We start from the raw sequence: 12963 nt of genomic DNA on the forward strand, positions 1-12963 counted from the left end.
AGCTAAGAAATGTGTAAGGGACTTTGATAATTCTGTGACTCCTATATCCCCATCAAAGGCAGCCCTGGGACTGAACGCCACACCTAGGAAACTCAATCCACTGTATCATACTCTAAGGAATACTGGTTAACTCTTCAGGTGGGTTTGCTTTTAAGCTCAGCTTAAATTTTGTCAAGGAAACCATTTCACAAGAGGGTCCATCACAACCTACAATCCGCAATATTCCTTGTTTATTAGAATCTGAAGATGTCCATATTACATCAAATATAAATATATATTATATTTACATTTCCTTCTCAGCTTTCCAATTTAGGTGAGTGTATTTATAGATAATGCCACTAACATCATCTCTATTCTAATCCTCAGTGCAACTGGCATTTTCCTTCCATTAGATGCAGATACGATCAGCCAGCATCTGAAAAGAGGTGTCCTATCCTTTTTTAAAAAATAAAAGTCAAGTCTGGTTATCCGTGGACGCAGATCTAAGAATTTTCTACAAGATTTTTTTTTTGTTTGTTTTGTTTTGTTAATATTTCAAAATACCTGAAAAAACGTGGTCCCTTTTTGCAGGATTAGGTCTCTACTTGGGGACAAGAAAATAAAATATGCAACTCAGAAAGGAACAGAGCCCAAAGGAAAGAGAACCTGCTTGTTAGCTCATTAATCTGTTTAGTAAAGATCTGTTGAAAACGTCTGAACGCTGTACACTATTATACAAGAGCGAGCTTCGGCGTCCCAGCAGCGGGTGTGTCTTCTCTGAGATGGGCCCCGGCCTCGGAGTCTGGAGCTGCCTCAGCGGCCCTGGCACTGGGTCACTTGCGGTCATCGATGGTTTTAATGAACTCCACGGCTGCCGTGAACTGCATCCACCAATAGGACTCCTCTCCGGAGAGACAGCTGGCGTAGAAGCTACTGATATACTGGACCGTAGACAGCAAACAAGGCGGGTTTGCCTAGAGAAGTAAAAAACGGAAATAGAAGAGTTGATTACTCAGATGTACAACTCGGGGCGGGGGGAGGGGGAAGAAATCACTGAACAATTTTTAAAGGTTTTTCTACAAAAGAGAAATCAGTCCCTTTGAGGAGAAACCAAACCATCTTTTCTGGAAGTATTCTGCAAAGTTCCTCTGTTACTCTGAATGACAACAGTACATGAAATGCAGCCTAAGATTCTGACCTACCTAGAGCTTCCTAACTCTGCAAGACACTTAATCCTGCAGGTCCTTAGAGAATCTGAAAATCCCAGTGGCTTTGATTTTCAACACCCCAGGATTGTTGAATGTTATATAAGGAAATAAATGCTGTTGGCAAAGTGCATTATATCCTGTTAGGGAGCACAGAGAGGACCAGTGGAAAAAAGTAAAAATTCCAGAAGAGGTAAAAAGGTCACTTGCTTTCTCACCTGCTCTAAATGGAGAGAAAGGGCACCAGAGCGTGAAGCGGGCAGGAGGCCTGCCGGGACGTGTCCCTTAATATGCTCTTAGTCTGGCTCCGAATGGGGCTAGAGGTATCCCACTTGGAAGAGTACACGGCAAACGGGAGCCGTGGTTGAACTCAGGTTCAATCCCAGCATGCCATATGGTCCCCTGAGTATCGCCAGGTGTAGTTCCTGAGTGCAGAGCCAGGAGTAATCCCTGAGCACCATACCAGGTGTGTCCCAAACACCATTAAAGAAAAAAAAAAAAAGAGGAAACTTTCATTTTTTTAAGTGAAAATGTATGAGAGGTCAGCATTTAAAAAACATGGTCCTTGGGGCTGGAGCAATAGCACAGCAGGTAGGGTGTTTGCCTTGCATGCGGCCACCCCGGGTTTGATTCCCAGCATCCCATATGGTCCCCTGAGCACCACCAGGGGTGGTTCCTGAGTGCAGAGACAGGAGTAACCCCTGTGCACCATCGGGTGTGACCCAAAAAGCACAAAAAAAAAAAAATGGTCCTGGCGCTCACTCTTCAAGCTGTTCTCCCCTGAACATGAATCTCGATTGCTTGTCTGTCTGTCTGTTTTTTCCACTCTGGAAAAAATCTCTATTGGACACAGATTTCCTCTCTCTTTCTACTCTCACATCTCTCTAGGCAAGTTTCCGTCAATTAAAAAACTACCGTGCAATCCTGCCAGCAGAGAAGTGGCCAGCACGACATCTCCACAAGTAGATGATGCCGCCGAATCTTCCCAGAGAGACTGGTCGGGGCTGAGAACTCTGGGGCCTTCTGGGAATGGGGGTGGGCAGGGTCCCCTTCTCTGCCTGCAGCCCCAGTGGCCTGAAACCACACCCCACTCCTCTGCCCAGCCCCATAACTGAACTGCATCATAATGCCACGCCCCCACACTGTTCCAGCTCTACTGCTCCTGGACCAAGCGACACCTCAGAATTTCTTAGGAGCGTCAGCCCAGTGGGATCACAGCAAATCTGATGGGAAGTTGCACAGAAGCCCACCATGCTCAATGCGCCTGAACAACAGCATGGCTCAGCCAGCACCGATCAGCACAGTAGCTCCTTCAGTGACATCACTGGGAGACAGAACAATGATCACAAATCGATTCTCATTGATCTACTGCGATAATTCCATCTGCCTCTGTGTTTAACAAGTAATACAAAGTAAATGTGTTGGTGCCTGCAAGGGGGCAGGCCGGGGTGGTGGGTGGGGAACTGGGGCCCTGCTGAGGGGAGGGCACTCTGGCGGCGGGGCTGGTGCTGGATCATAGACAACTTGGTAGATCATGGGATTAAACTATCTTGCTTCAATAAAAAAAAAAAAGATTAAAGAAAAGTAAAACTATGATACAGGGCCAGGGAGATGGTTCAAAGAGGTGGACTTTTTCTTCTATGTTCCCCTAACCAGGAACATCAACCCTAAGCAGAACAAATTTCTGTATGTGCTGGCATGCAGGAGCCCCGGGTTCAATCCCTGACACTCCATGGTCCCCAGAGCACAGCTGGGAGCGACCCCGAAGTTCTGCTAAGTGTGACCCCCAACACCACCAACTCCCCCTAAAGGAAAACCAAAGAACCTGTCACTTCATTGTCTCACTCAATAATAACTACACACCGACCCCAACCAAGAACTTCAGGCACTTTTATTTGGTTTTTGGACTGTATTTTTTGTTTTTTTTTTTTTGGGGGGGGCCACACTCAGGTGCTCAGGGAAGTGTATGTGGTGCCAGTGATCGAACTGGGCTTGACCGTGTTCAAGCATGGCAGGGACTCAGCCCCAGTACCTCATCTCTGCAGCCCTCCCGGCACTGTCCTACCAGCAGAGGCTCCTGGAGGAATTGAGGGCTCCCATCCTTCCTTCTGAGACCTGAACTTCTGGGGCAGAACAAAACCCGCCATCGGACACTTTCCTCCCGAGTCACACAAACCCGGAGACTCGCCAGGGCGCCACCGTCCTGACCGCCTGTGCAGCCTGCGTCACCTGGTCGGCGTGCGCACATGCCCTCCAAGCAGGGGTGTGGGGGGCCCACCTTGATTAACACGAAGACCAGCACGGGGACGAAGTCGTCGGCTCCGGGGACCGAGTCCTCGTTGGCCAGGCTCAGGAGGTTCATGATGGTGGAGCACATCCTCAGGATGCACTGCACTTTGTCCCGGGGCGTCTTGTAAGCACTGATGGTCCGGATTTCTGCCTGCGCAGACGGCCACGGGGCCTCCCGGAGATAAACCTGAGAATACACACAAACACGCCAGAATGTAAGGGCGAGAAGGGCGTTGGAAGGCAAGATGGAACGGAAGGTACACACACACACACACACACACACACACACACACACACACACACACACACACACACACACACACACACACACACACACACACACACACACACACACACACACACACACACACACACACACACACACACACACACCACCCCCCCCCCCCCCCCCCGGACTGTAGGGCGTTTGCCTTGCACATAGCCGACCCAGGTTTGATCCCCGGCATCCGGAGATAAACCTGAGAATACACACAAACACGCCAGAATGTAAGGGCGAGAAGGGCGTTGGAAGGCAAGATAGAACGGAAGGTACACACACACACACACACACACACCACACACCCCCCCCCCCCCCGGACTGTAGGGCGTTTGCCTTGCACATAGCCGACCCAGGTTTGATCCCCGGCATCCCAGATGGTCCTAGCACCACCAGGAATAAATCCTGAGTGCAGAGGCAGTGGCAAGCCCTGAACAACAGCTGGTACAACTCACAAAAACAAAAGTAAATAAATAAAGTGACCCAGGTACCCATCCATACAATAGCATCACAGGAGCATATATAACAAGGAACCTAGAATTCATAAAATTTCAAACAATTAGCTTTCTCATATAGGTGGATTCTGTTACTAGTCAATTCTAAAGGTAGGAATGAATTGCCTTTAGAGAAAAACAATCTATAAATTAATATATATCTTCATTGCAGTAGCTCTCAAAATAACACATTAAAAAAAATCAAATATTTACACATTAGTTCCATTAGTAAGGAAATTACCAGGAAGCTCAAATATCTGAAATTTTTTTCTTACTTTTCTTTGTTTGGGGGGAGGGAGTGGGGACAGTGCTCTGTGGTTCCTCCTGGCTCGGCATTCAGGGATCACTCCTGGCGGGTTCAGGGGACCATATGGGGTGCCGGGGATGAGCCCAGGTCAGCCACAAGCTGCACCATGACTCCACTGCCCGTACTTTCTCACCTGGGAGAGCTGTGGAGCAGGCGGAATTGCTGTCACGGGCTGGGGCCACGGCTCAGAAAGCTGCAGAGGACGCGGTGCCTTAGGCTCACGCCCGGCACAGTCCAGCTCCGGAGCGCCACCGTGGCCCCAGGGCCCCCAGCACGCTCTGAACCAGGTGGTGCGGGTGGCTGAGGGTCAGCAGGAGTGACCGTAGGGGCCCTCCGTGCGTGATGCGCCAGTCACCACGGCCACTCCGCAGGCACATCAGCAGTCCTGGCCACACTCCCTGGGATGCCACCAGAGCCCCTCATCAAACGGAAAACAGCGAGGGCGTCCCGCCTCCCCGCACGCAGCCCCTTCTCCCAGCCGGGAGACTCTGGAGGTTCCCAGGGGGATTCCAAGAGGCTACAATTACACACTCACAGACAAGCATCACAAAGGGGTTTTTAATTTCTGTGTTGTCCCCCCAATACACCAGGAGTAAGTCCTGAGAATCACCAGATGTGACCCAAAACAAACAAACAAAAATCAATGAGTAAAATAAGGGGGAGGGGAAAGGAGGTGGATGGAGAATAAACTACATATTCACACGTTCATTTATGAATCTGCACAACTGAAACCACCATATTAAAATCTTCTAGGCTTCAGAAACAAAATATTTCTGTGTTGTTCTTATGGAAGATGAGTCACATGCACAGAGAAAACTCCTTCAACTAATAACCCGCTCACATTCCGGAAACCTTCTCACCTCTGGTATCTGCAGTGCTCTGTGATTCGCAGTCACGACTTTAGACAATCGCTGGATGTGCTCATGAAGAACCCTGAAATCCCCCCAAAAAAACAGGTACGTGAATACAGATTTCAGAAACAAAGATAAACAAATGGGATCTTGGGGCTGGAGGGATAGCACAGCGGGTAGGGCTGACTTGCACGCAGCCGACCCGGGTTCAATTCCCAGCATCCCATATGGTCGCCTGAGTACTGCCAGGAGTAATTAATGAGTGCATGAGCCAGGAGTAAGCCCTGTGCATCGCCAGATGTGACCCAAAAAAAAGGAAAAAGAAAAAAACAAGTGGGATCTTTTTATTTTCCTGGAACATTTAAAACTGACTGATTCCTAGGTAGAGATTCCCGTGACAGTCACGACTACATTGTACCGAGCAGCCTCTGAGTCAGCACCTGTGCAGACTCGCTGCGTGGACGCCCCGAGGGGAGAGCAGGAAGCCGGAGGCCGCCTGACACCGCGACTAGTAAGGAAAGAAGCAGACGGGGGAGAGCTCACTGGCCGGGCACAGCTGGGAGCAACCCCCAAGCACAAAGCCAGGAGCAGCAAGTGAGCACCGCCGTGATCCAAAGAAACCCAGGAACAAAGGAATCAAATCCACCAGTGGTGTGCTCTGTCCTCCGCAGCTGAAAGGAGGCCGAGGGAGCCAAGACCAGACAGCTGAGGCCACAGAGGCCAAGAGGAGACTCCCGGCTCCTTCCCAGAGGCCCTGGCAGGAAGGCCGGCAGGAAGGCAGGAAGCCGGGGACGGCTGCTCTGGAGAGGCCTAAGGGGCCCATGGCCCCTTAGGAACAGAGGCGGGTCGGAGTCGGAAAGATGCTGAGAGCCCGAAGCAGGGAGGGTCCCCCGCCCGCAGGCGTCTGCACACAAGCCCGAGCACCTCCCAGGGGCTGTGCCCGAGTCAGAATCACCCCAGGGTTCCCCAAGAAGGAAACGCACGAGTCTACTGCTAGATGATTCGGGACAGGAAGGAGGAAACTGAGGCAGCAAAATAAAAACAAAAACCTCTCAAAGGCCCTGGTGACAGATACGCCCCGCCCCGCACAGGATCACGGTCCCGCGTGACCGCGTGACTCTGGCGCCTTCTCGCTCCTCTCACCACCACAGACGGGCTCCCGAGAGCCCGCCCCGGCAGCACTCACTGGTCACGAAGTATGTCCCCGTCCTGATTCGGGTAGAAAGCCAGCTTGAAAATGCGGTTCATGACGCTTCGCTCGATGGCCAGCTGCGCGTCCTGCAGCTGCTCTTCGCTCGCGTTCTGCCAGATGACATCCTGGGCCATGGCGCCGTACAGGAACTGCAGGAAGTCTTCCACCTGAGCCGTTTTATCATCAGCGGCCGTGAGCTTCTGGAAGTCTCCAATGCAAAGCGACAGTTTTGTGAGTGAGCAATCTGAATAACTTTCGAAAGGAAATTCTAGAAACCAGTGTCCTCGATAGCTGCGCAGAGACCACGCTATTCAAGTCGCAAGCCCCTGGGTGCGGTTTACCTCAGAACATGCAGCCTTAGGGCTGGACCAGGAAGGCTGACCCAGGTTTGATCCCCGCGTCCCACCAGGAGTGATTCCTGAATGCAGAGCCAGGAGCCACCTGAGCACAGGCAGTGTGGGCCCACCCCACCCCCCAAAAAGACATGTAGCCAAATCATCAAAGTTTAGAGAAAAGACTGAGAAACGTCAGGGGCCAGGGCTGTGGCTCAGTGGCTGAGCAGTGTCTCTGTGTGTGAGCCCTGGCCGGATCAAGCCCTGGCCCCCGACATATGACAGGAAATGAGGGAAAAGCTTAAGAGAAAAGGACTTCCTATAAGATGATATGCTTTTTTGTAAATAAGAAAAAAAATGTGTGGAATCAGAACTTTTACTAATTTTCCCCTTTCTTTATAAACTATGAATTTACAATCCATGATTAAAATGTAAGTTACGGGTTTGGCATCAAAACTTACTGTTGGGGGTTTTGGGGGTGTCTACACCCAGTGGTGCCCAGGGACTACTCCTGGTGGTCAAGAGACCATGCGGGGTGTTGGGGACCAGGGCAGGGCTGGCCTCAAGCAAGGCGAGCACCTTCTCTCCCGCACTCTCTCTAGGCCCTTCGAAGTTCACTATTAAGATCCCACAAGAGGGCCCGGGCTGTGGGTCACAGAGCAGAGCGGGGATCCTGTCCGTCAAGGCCCTGGGTTTGACCCAGCACCACGGCACTGCCGAGTGGGTTTCCCCACAAGAACCAGACGGGGGACATAATCCCTAAAGTCACCGGGAATATACGGATCTACTCTGAGGACGAGGGACTCAAATAAACCAGCCAAACAGCCTTCCGGGTCTCCTCGGCCGGCAGGCCCGAGGGGCGCCTCTGGGTACCTTGGATGAACTCCCCGATCTTCTTCTCTTTGCTCTCGAGCAGCAGCCGCACACAGACGGTGGTGAAGTACCGATTGGCCACCTCCTTGTCGCGCAGGACCCTCTGCAGGAGCCTCTCCAGGTGGGCCTGGGTGGTCTGCAGCCCTTGCCGACAGCGAGTGAGGTAAGCGATATAGGGCGCCCTTTTCCTGGAGGAGAGAACGTTCTGTGGGACATCAGCTACACACACCTCTCGCTTTCGTTACAGACCAAGATTCTGACTTCCCTTTAAAGAAAGTGACTGGGGCCTGAGCATAGCGAGTAGGGTGTTTGCCTCGCACGCAGCCAACCCGGGTTCGATTCCCAGCATCCCATATGGTCCCCTGAGCACCGCCAGGAGCAATTCCTGAGTGCATGAGCCAGGAGTAACCCCTGTGCATCACCGGGTGTGACCCAAAAAGCAAAAAAATAAATAAATAATAAAAATAAAGTGACTGAGAGACAGAGAAGCAAAGGCAGCGCCATGACAGGCTCATAAAGAAGCCGGAAGAAGCCAGGCCTAGGTTTTGGCTCCAGAATTCCTGGAATTGAGTCATGATTTCCCTGATGTGAGACAGCCATGGTGAGGTCAACTAAGGGTTACTAACCAGAATCAGGTAGGAAAGCCCCCCCATACGGACCTTATATAACTCTTATGCAACCCTTATGTAAAAGTACAGGTAGTGGAAAGCCCCTTCGACTGTGGCCGGAAGAGTGGTCCGTGAAAAGTCCCTGTTATACCTGAAAGCTTTGTAACTTTCCACATGGTGATTCAATAAAAGGAAAAAAAAAGTCCCTGTTATATAATGTTAATGCTTTAAAAAGCCCCTTCCTTTTGAGACTCAGGGCCACCCATTCTAAGACAGCTGCGTCACTGAGCCACTGTGTCATTGGGCCGGACAAAGGCCCTAGCTCGAGCTAGCCAAGAAAGACCCTTTGCTTACTACATCGCAACTTCGTCTTCGTGTGATTCCTCTGGGGAGATCTCAGCCCGGTTTAACATGACTATGGGGCCAAAGAGATAGTGCAGCGGGTAAGGCACTTGCCTGGCATGTAGCTGACCCGGGCTGGATCCCCGGTACCCCCATATGGTGACCTTAGCCTCCCAGGAGTGATGCCTGAGTGCAGAGCCAGGAGTAAAGCTCTGAGCAGGGCTGAGGGCACCCCTCTTCCCTTAAAACAAGAAAGTGACCTCGAAGTAGAGACTTTGGTTTTGGAACCCCTCACGTCTGGCTACAGTAACCAGTCATGTGCCAGCTCCAGGAACTGCCATCCTGCACGTCCATGAAGAATGTCACTTCCTGGATGGATCGATTAGCTACCAGGCTCGCTAAAGGTCACGACAGCCCCTTTACCCTGCTGCTGTTTGATTTCAGAGCACAAGCTCCACGCCAGGGCGGCCACACCCTCCACGCCTCAGAGCTGCCGCACGGCCCAGGCCCGTCACACCCCTCTCTATCAGGCCACACAAGCCCATCCCCAGCCTTCCCTGGTGTCCCTGTCCCCGAGAGCGTCTTTCCGGTCTCCCCTGGAGAGTGGCACGCACAGGCCTCCCGCCCCGCCAAAGCTGCTGGCGTGGAGACTGGATTCAACTCCATTTCTCTAGCAGCGAGAGCAACTTAGACCCGTGTTTCTGGATTAAAAACGCCAATGTGTTTCTGGGGAAAATACATCCCAGTCACCACGGCCAAGGAGCTTAGAGACTGTTCCATGTCTGCCACGGGGACGGAGCAGCTGGGAGGCGTCTGCAGGTGATGAACCGGCCGGTTACCTGTAGTCCTCGGCAATGGAGGCCAGGAGCTTCCTGCAGGTCCGATTGTCGAAGCGGCACACGCAGCGCATGGTCTCCTGGAGCTGGGCCATTAAGTTCTTATCTTGCAAATTAATTGCCTCCGCTATTTGGACTTTTAAGAAGCACACAATTTCATTGTCTAAACAAACAAAACAAAATGAAAATAAGGATTCTACAACTGAGAATCTGTACGGCCTCTGCAGCTCCATGGACGGAAATCCCCCACCTTTATGGCCCCAACTCTCCGCACTGTGGAACCAGAACTGTGTGGTCCTGACCCGTCAGGATCCAAGTGCCCTGCAGTGACACTGCTGTAAGGTGGCCGTGTGGCAGAGGGAGCTGCTGTCTAAACACGCTGTCCTGCAGCTCAACCTGTGAGCAAAGGGAAAAGGAACCAGCTACTGACCTTCGGGGTCTGTGTGGTCGGGTAAACCGTTCCTTGTCGAATGGGTTAACACTGGGAAAGCAACAGAATCCGCAGAGCAAAGAGCAAGCCTCAGTTTCTTCTTTGCGTCTCTGCGGAACAAATCAAAATTCCATGAATCTTCATCCAGAGACGGCCTTTGTGGACATTAAAAAGGGTTGGTTTCGTTTAGTGCCAATTGGACAGAGAGGTAGGAGCTTGTAATGATGGGATGCAAGGGAAATCTCGAGATGGGGGGGGGCCCTGCTTCCTGCCCAAATGAGACCCCAGCAGCCTCCCATGAACAGCTCCCCCGATCCTGAACAGCCATGATCCCAGAGGCACACAAACCAATCTCGGAATGCAGCGGCTGCTGGCAGAAGTATTTTTGGACTTAATACCAGAATTCCAAAATTAGGCGGTCAATTTCACAACTGTGCAACATCATATGCTCATTGTTATCAACAATAGAAAACATACGATCTAATGATGCCATTCTGACATGTCTGACTGTTGGGGGGAAAACCCCAAATAATGATAGTGAGTTTTTGGTCAAAAATTGAATGTTATCATAGCAATGAGAGAGTTAATTGAAAATCATTTGCCACACAAGCAGAGGGGGAGAAGGAGGGAGGGTCTCTGGGGTTCTTGGTGGTGGATCATGTGCACTGGTGAAGGGATGGGTGTTTGATCATTGTATGACTGAGACTTGAAAAAAATAATAAATTAATTAATAATAATTTTTAAAAAGGGTTGTTTTTTTCATTTCTTTAAATTTACTTTTTTTTTTTGGCTTTTTTGGTCACACCCGGCAATGCTCAGGGGTTACTCCTGGCTCTGCACTAGGAATTGCTCCTGGCGGTGCTCGGGGGACCATATGGGATGCCAGGGATCGAACCCAGGTCGGCCTCATGCAAGGCAAACGCCCTACCTGCTGTATTATTGCTCCAGCCTGACACTTTTTTTTTATTATTTTTTTATTTTATTTATTTATTTATTTATTTATTTATTTATTTTGGTTTTTGGGTCACACCCGGCAATGCTCAGGGGTTACTCCTGGCTCTGCACTCAGGAATCACTCCTGGCGGTGCTCAGGGGACCATATGGGATGCTGGGAATCAAACCCGGGTCGGCCGTGTGCAAGGCAAACACCCTACCCGCTGTGCTATTGCTCCAGCCCCAGCCTGACACTTTTTAATTTACTGGAGAGAAAAGGCTCTGCTGCCCCAAGTGGCAAGGCTCTAGGAGCCTCTGGGAAGCCAGCACTGTGTAAGGGCTCCAGAACCAGACAAACGAGCCCTCTGGCCTCCAGCCCACACTGAGGTCTGTAGAGCCAGGTATGCACTTTGCCCAGGCCTGACAGGGCCCAGGTGTCCTCGAAGCCTCTCACCACCCCCAGAGGAGAACCTGACCAATCTCCTGAGGCCTGGTCTACCTGACGCAGGTAACGCTCAGCAGACAGGCGGGCTTCACACTGCCCCACTGCCTGAACAGTCGCTTTGTTTTTGCTTTATTTGGGGGCCACATCCAGCAGGGCTCAGGGCCTACTCCCAGGACCACTCCTAGTGGGACTCAGGGGACCCTGTGGGGTGCTGGGACTGAAACCAGCTGTGCCCACCTGCCATACTAATGCGCCGGCCCAAAGCTGTTTACACTGAACCAAACCTGCTTCTTCTCCACTTCCAACCACTGACCACCGACTCCCCCTGGGATAGCTGCCCCACACGCCCTGAGGGTCTCTTGGCTGCTGCCACCATGGGAACAGAGATCCTCTGCAAAGTTCAGAAAGGAAGCAAGCAAAGCCTCCCAAGGACGTGAGGTCCTGCCTGACCATGCAGGAGGGCATCACGTGGCTGGTCATCTCCTGGCTTGCTGAGTCTTGCCCTCCTGGCTAGCTTCCTAGAGACCGTTAGTCATAAGTAGTTCAAATATAATATTTGCTCACTCTACAATAGCTATTTTCTGAATGAATCACTGTGAGTGATAAAGATCCAAAGGTATTTATGACTGAGTTTCAGGGGCAAATTGTTCCAACACCAACCCCTTCACCAGGGCCCCAGTTTCCTCCCACCCCCCAGTCTGCCCCAATGCCAAGATTCTTACTAACAACCAGCTCTCCTACTCCTCTTTTCTACTGCTATTGGGCATTTGACATTTCCCTATGAGGTTCTTTAGATCCCACCTATGACAGAGATCACTCTGAATCTGTTCCTCTCCCTCTGGCTGATTTTACTCAACATGATACTCTCCAGATCCATCCATATTGCAGCAAATTGCATGACTTTATCTACCCTTCCGGGAGCTTCCTTTCCGGAAGAGAGCAATGCAGAATCTCGCACAGCAGAGCCTGGCAAGCTACCCATGGCGTATTCAATATGCCAAAAGCAGTAACAATAATGGGCCTTATTCCCCTGACCCTGAACACGACAGGGATGAATGGAGACATTACTGGCACCCACTCAAGCAAATTGATGAGCAACAGGACGACAGATGATACAGGTGATATCTTCCCTTAAGGCTGCATAGTATTCCATTGTGTACATCTATCCAGTCATCTGTTCTTGGACTTTGGGTTGTTTCCATATCTTGGCTATTAGATATAGTGCTGCACTACAATATAACTATTATTTATAATAGCAAAGTCAGAGCTGGAAAATAAAAATTCAATTACCCACCCCCACTGGTTTTACTAAAGAAAAACATAAAAAGCTTTGTTGATATTGATTTAAAGACGATGATACAATTCACTATAAAGAGGTAGGGTGCTTGCATTGCATGCTGCCACCCAGGTTCAATCTCTGGCACCACATATGGTCCCCCAAATCCCACAAGAAGTGATCCCTAAGTGCAGAGCCAAGAGTAAACCCTGAACACTGTGTGACCCCAAAGCCAAATATAAATAGGAAAGGAGCAAAAGATGCTTGCCCTACACATAGCAGGGCTAGGCTTGA

The 12963-nt window shown here is 50.7% G+C and overlaps 1 protein-coding gene across 9 annotated transcripts in view; it reads right to left on the reverse strand.

Moving 5' to 3' along the window:
• Positions 1-208: 208 nt before the first annotated feature.
• GAPVD1 (GTPase activating protein and VPS9 domains 1) overlaps positions 209-12963 on the reverse strand; it is a 90179-nt gene continuing 77424 nt past the window's right edge. For all 9 annotated transcript variants that reach the window (XM_055142460.1, XM_055142357.1, XM_055142418.1 and 6 more), the window contains 7 exons: positions 10016-10125; positions 9589-9748; positions 7800-7987; positions 6589-6802; positions 5412-5484; positions 3463-3660; positions 209-953 (listed from right to left, as the gene is read on the reverse strand). In XM_055142460.1, the coding sequence (XP_054998435.1) occupies positions 813-953; positions 3463-3660; positions 5412-5484; positions 6589-6802; positions 7800-7987; positions 9589-9748; positions 10016-10125 (1084 nt within the window). In that variant the 3' untranslated portion in view covers positions 209-812. The remainder of the gene's footprint in view (positions 954-3462; positions 3661-5411; positions 5485-6588; positions 6803-7799; positions 7988-9588; positions 9749-10015; positions 10126-12963) is intronic.

The sequence above is a fragment of the Sorex araneus genome, chromosome 1 (genome assembly GCF_027595985.1).
Source record: "Sorex araneus isolate mSorAra2 chromosome 1, mSorAra2.pri, whole genome shotgun sequence".
NCBI lineage: Eukaryota > Metazoa > Chordata > Mammalia > Eulipotyphla > Soricidae > Sorex > Sorex araneus.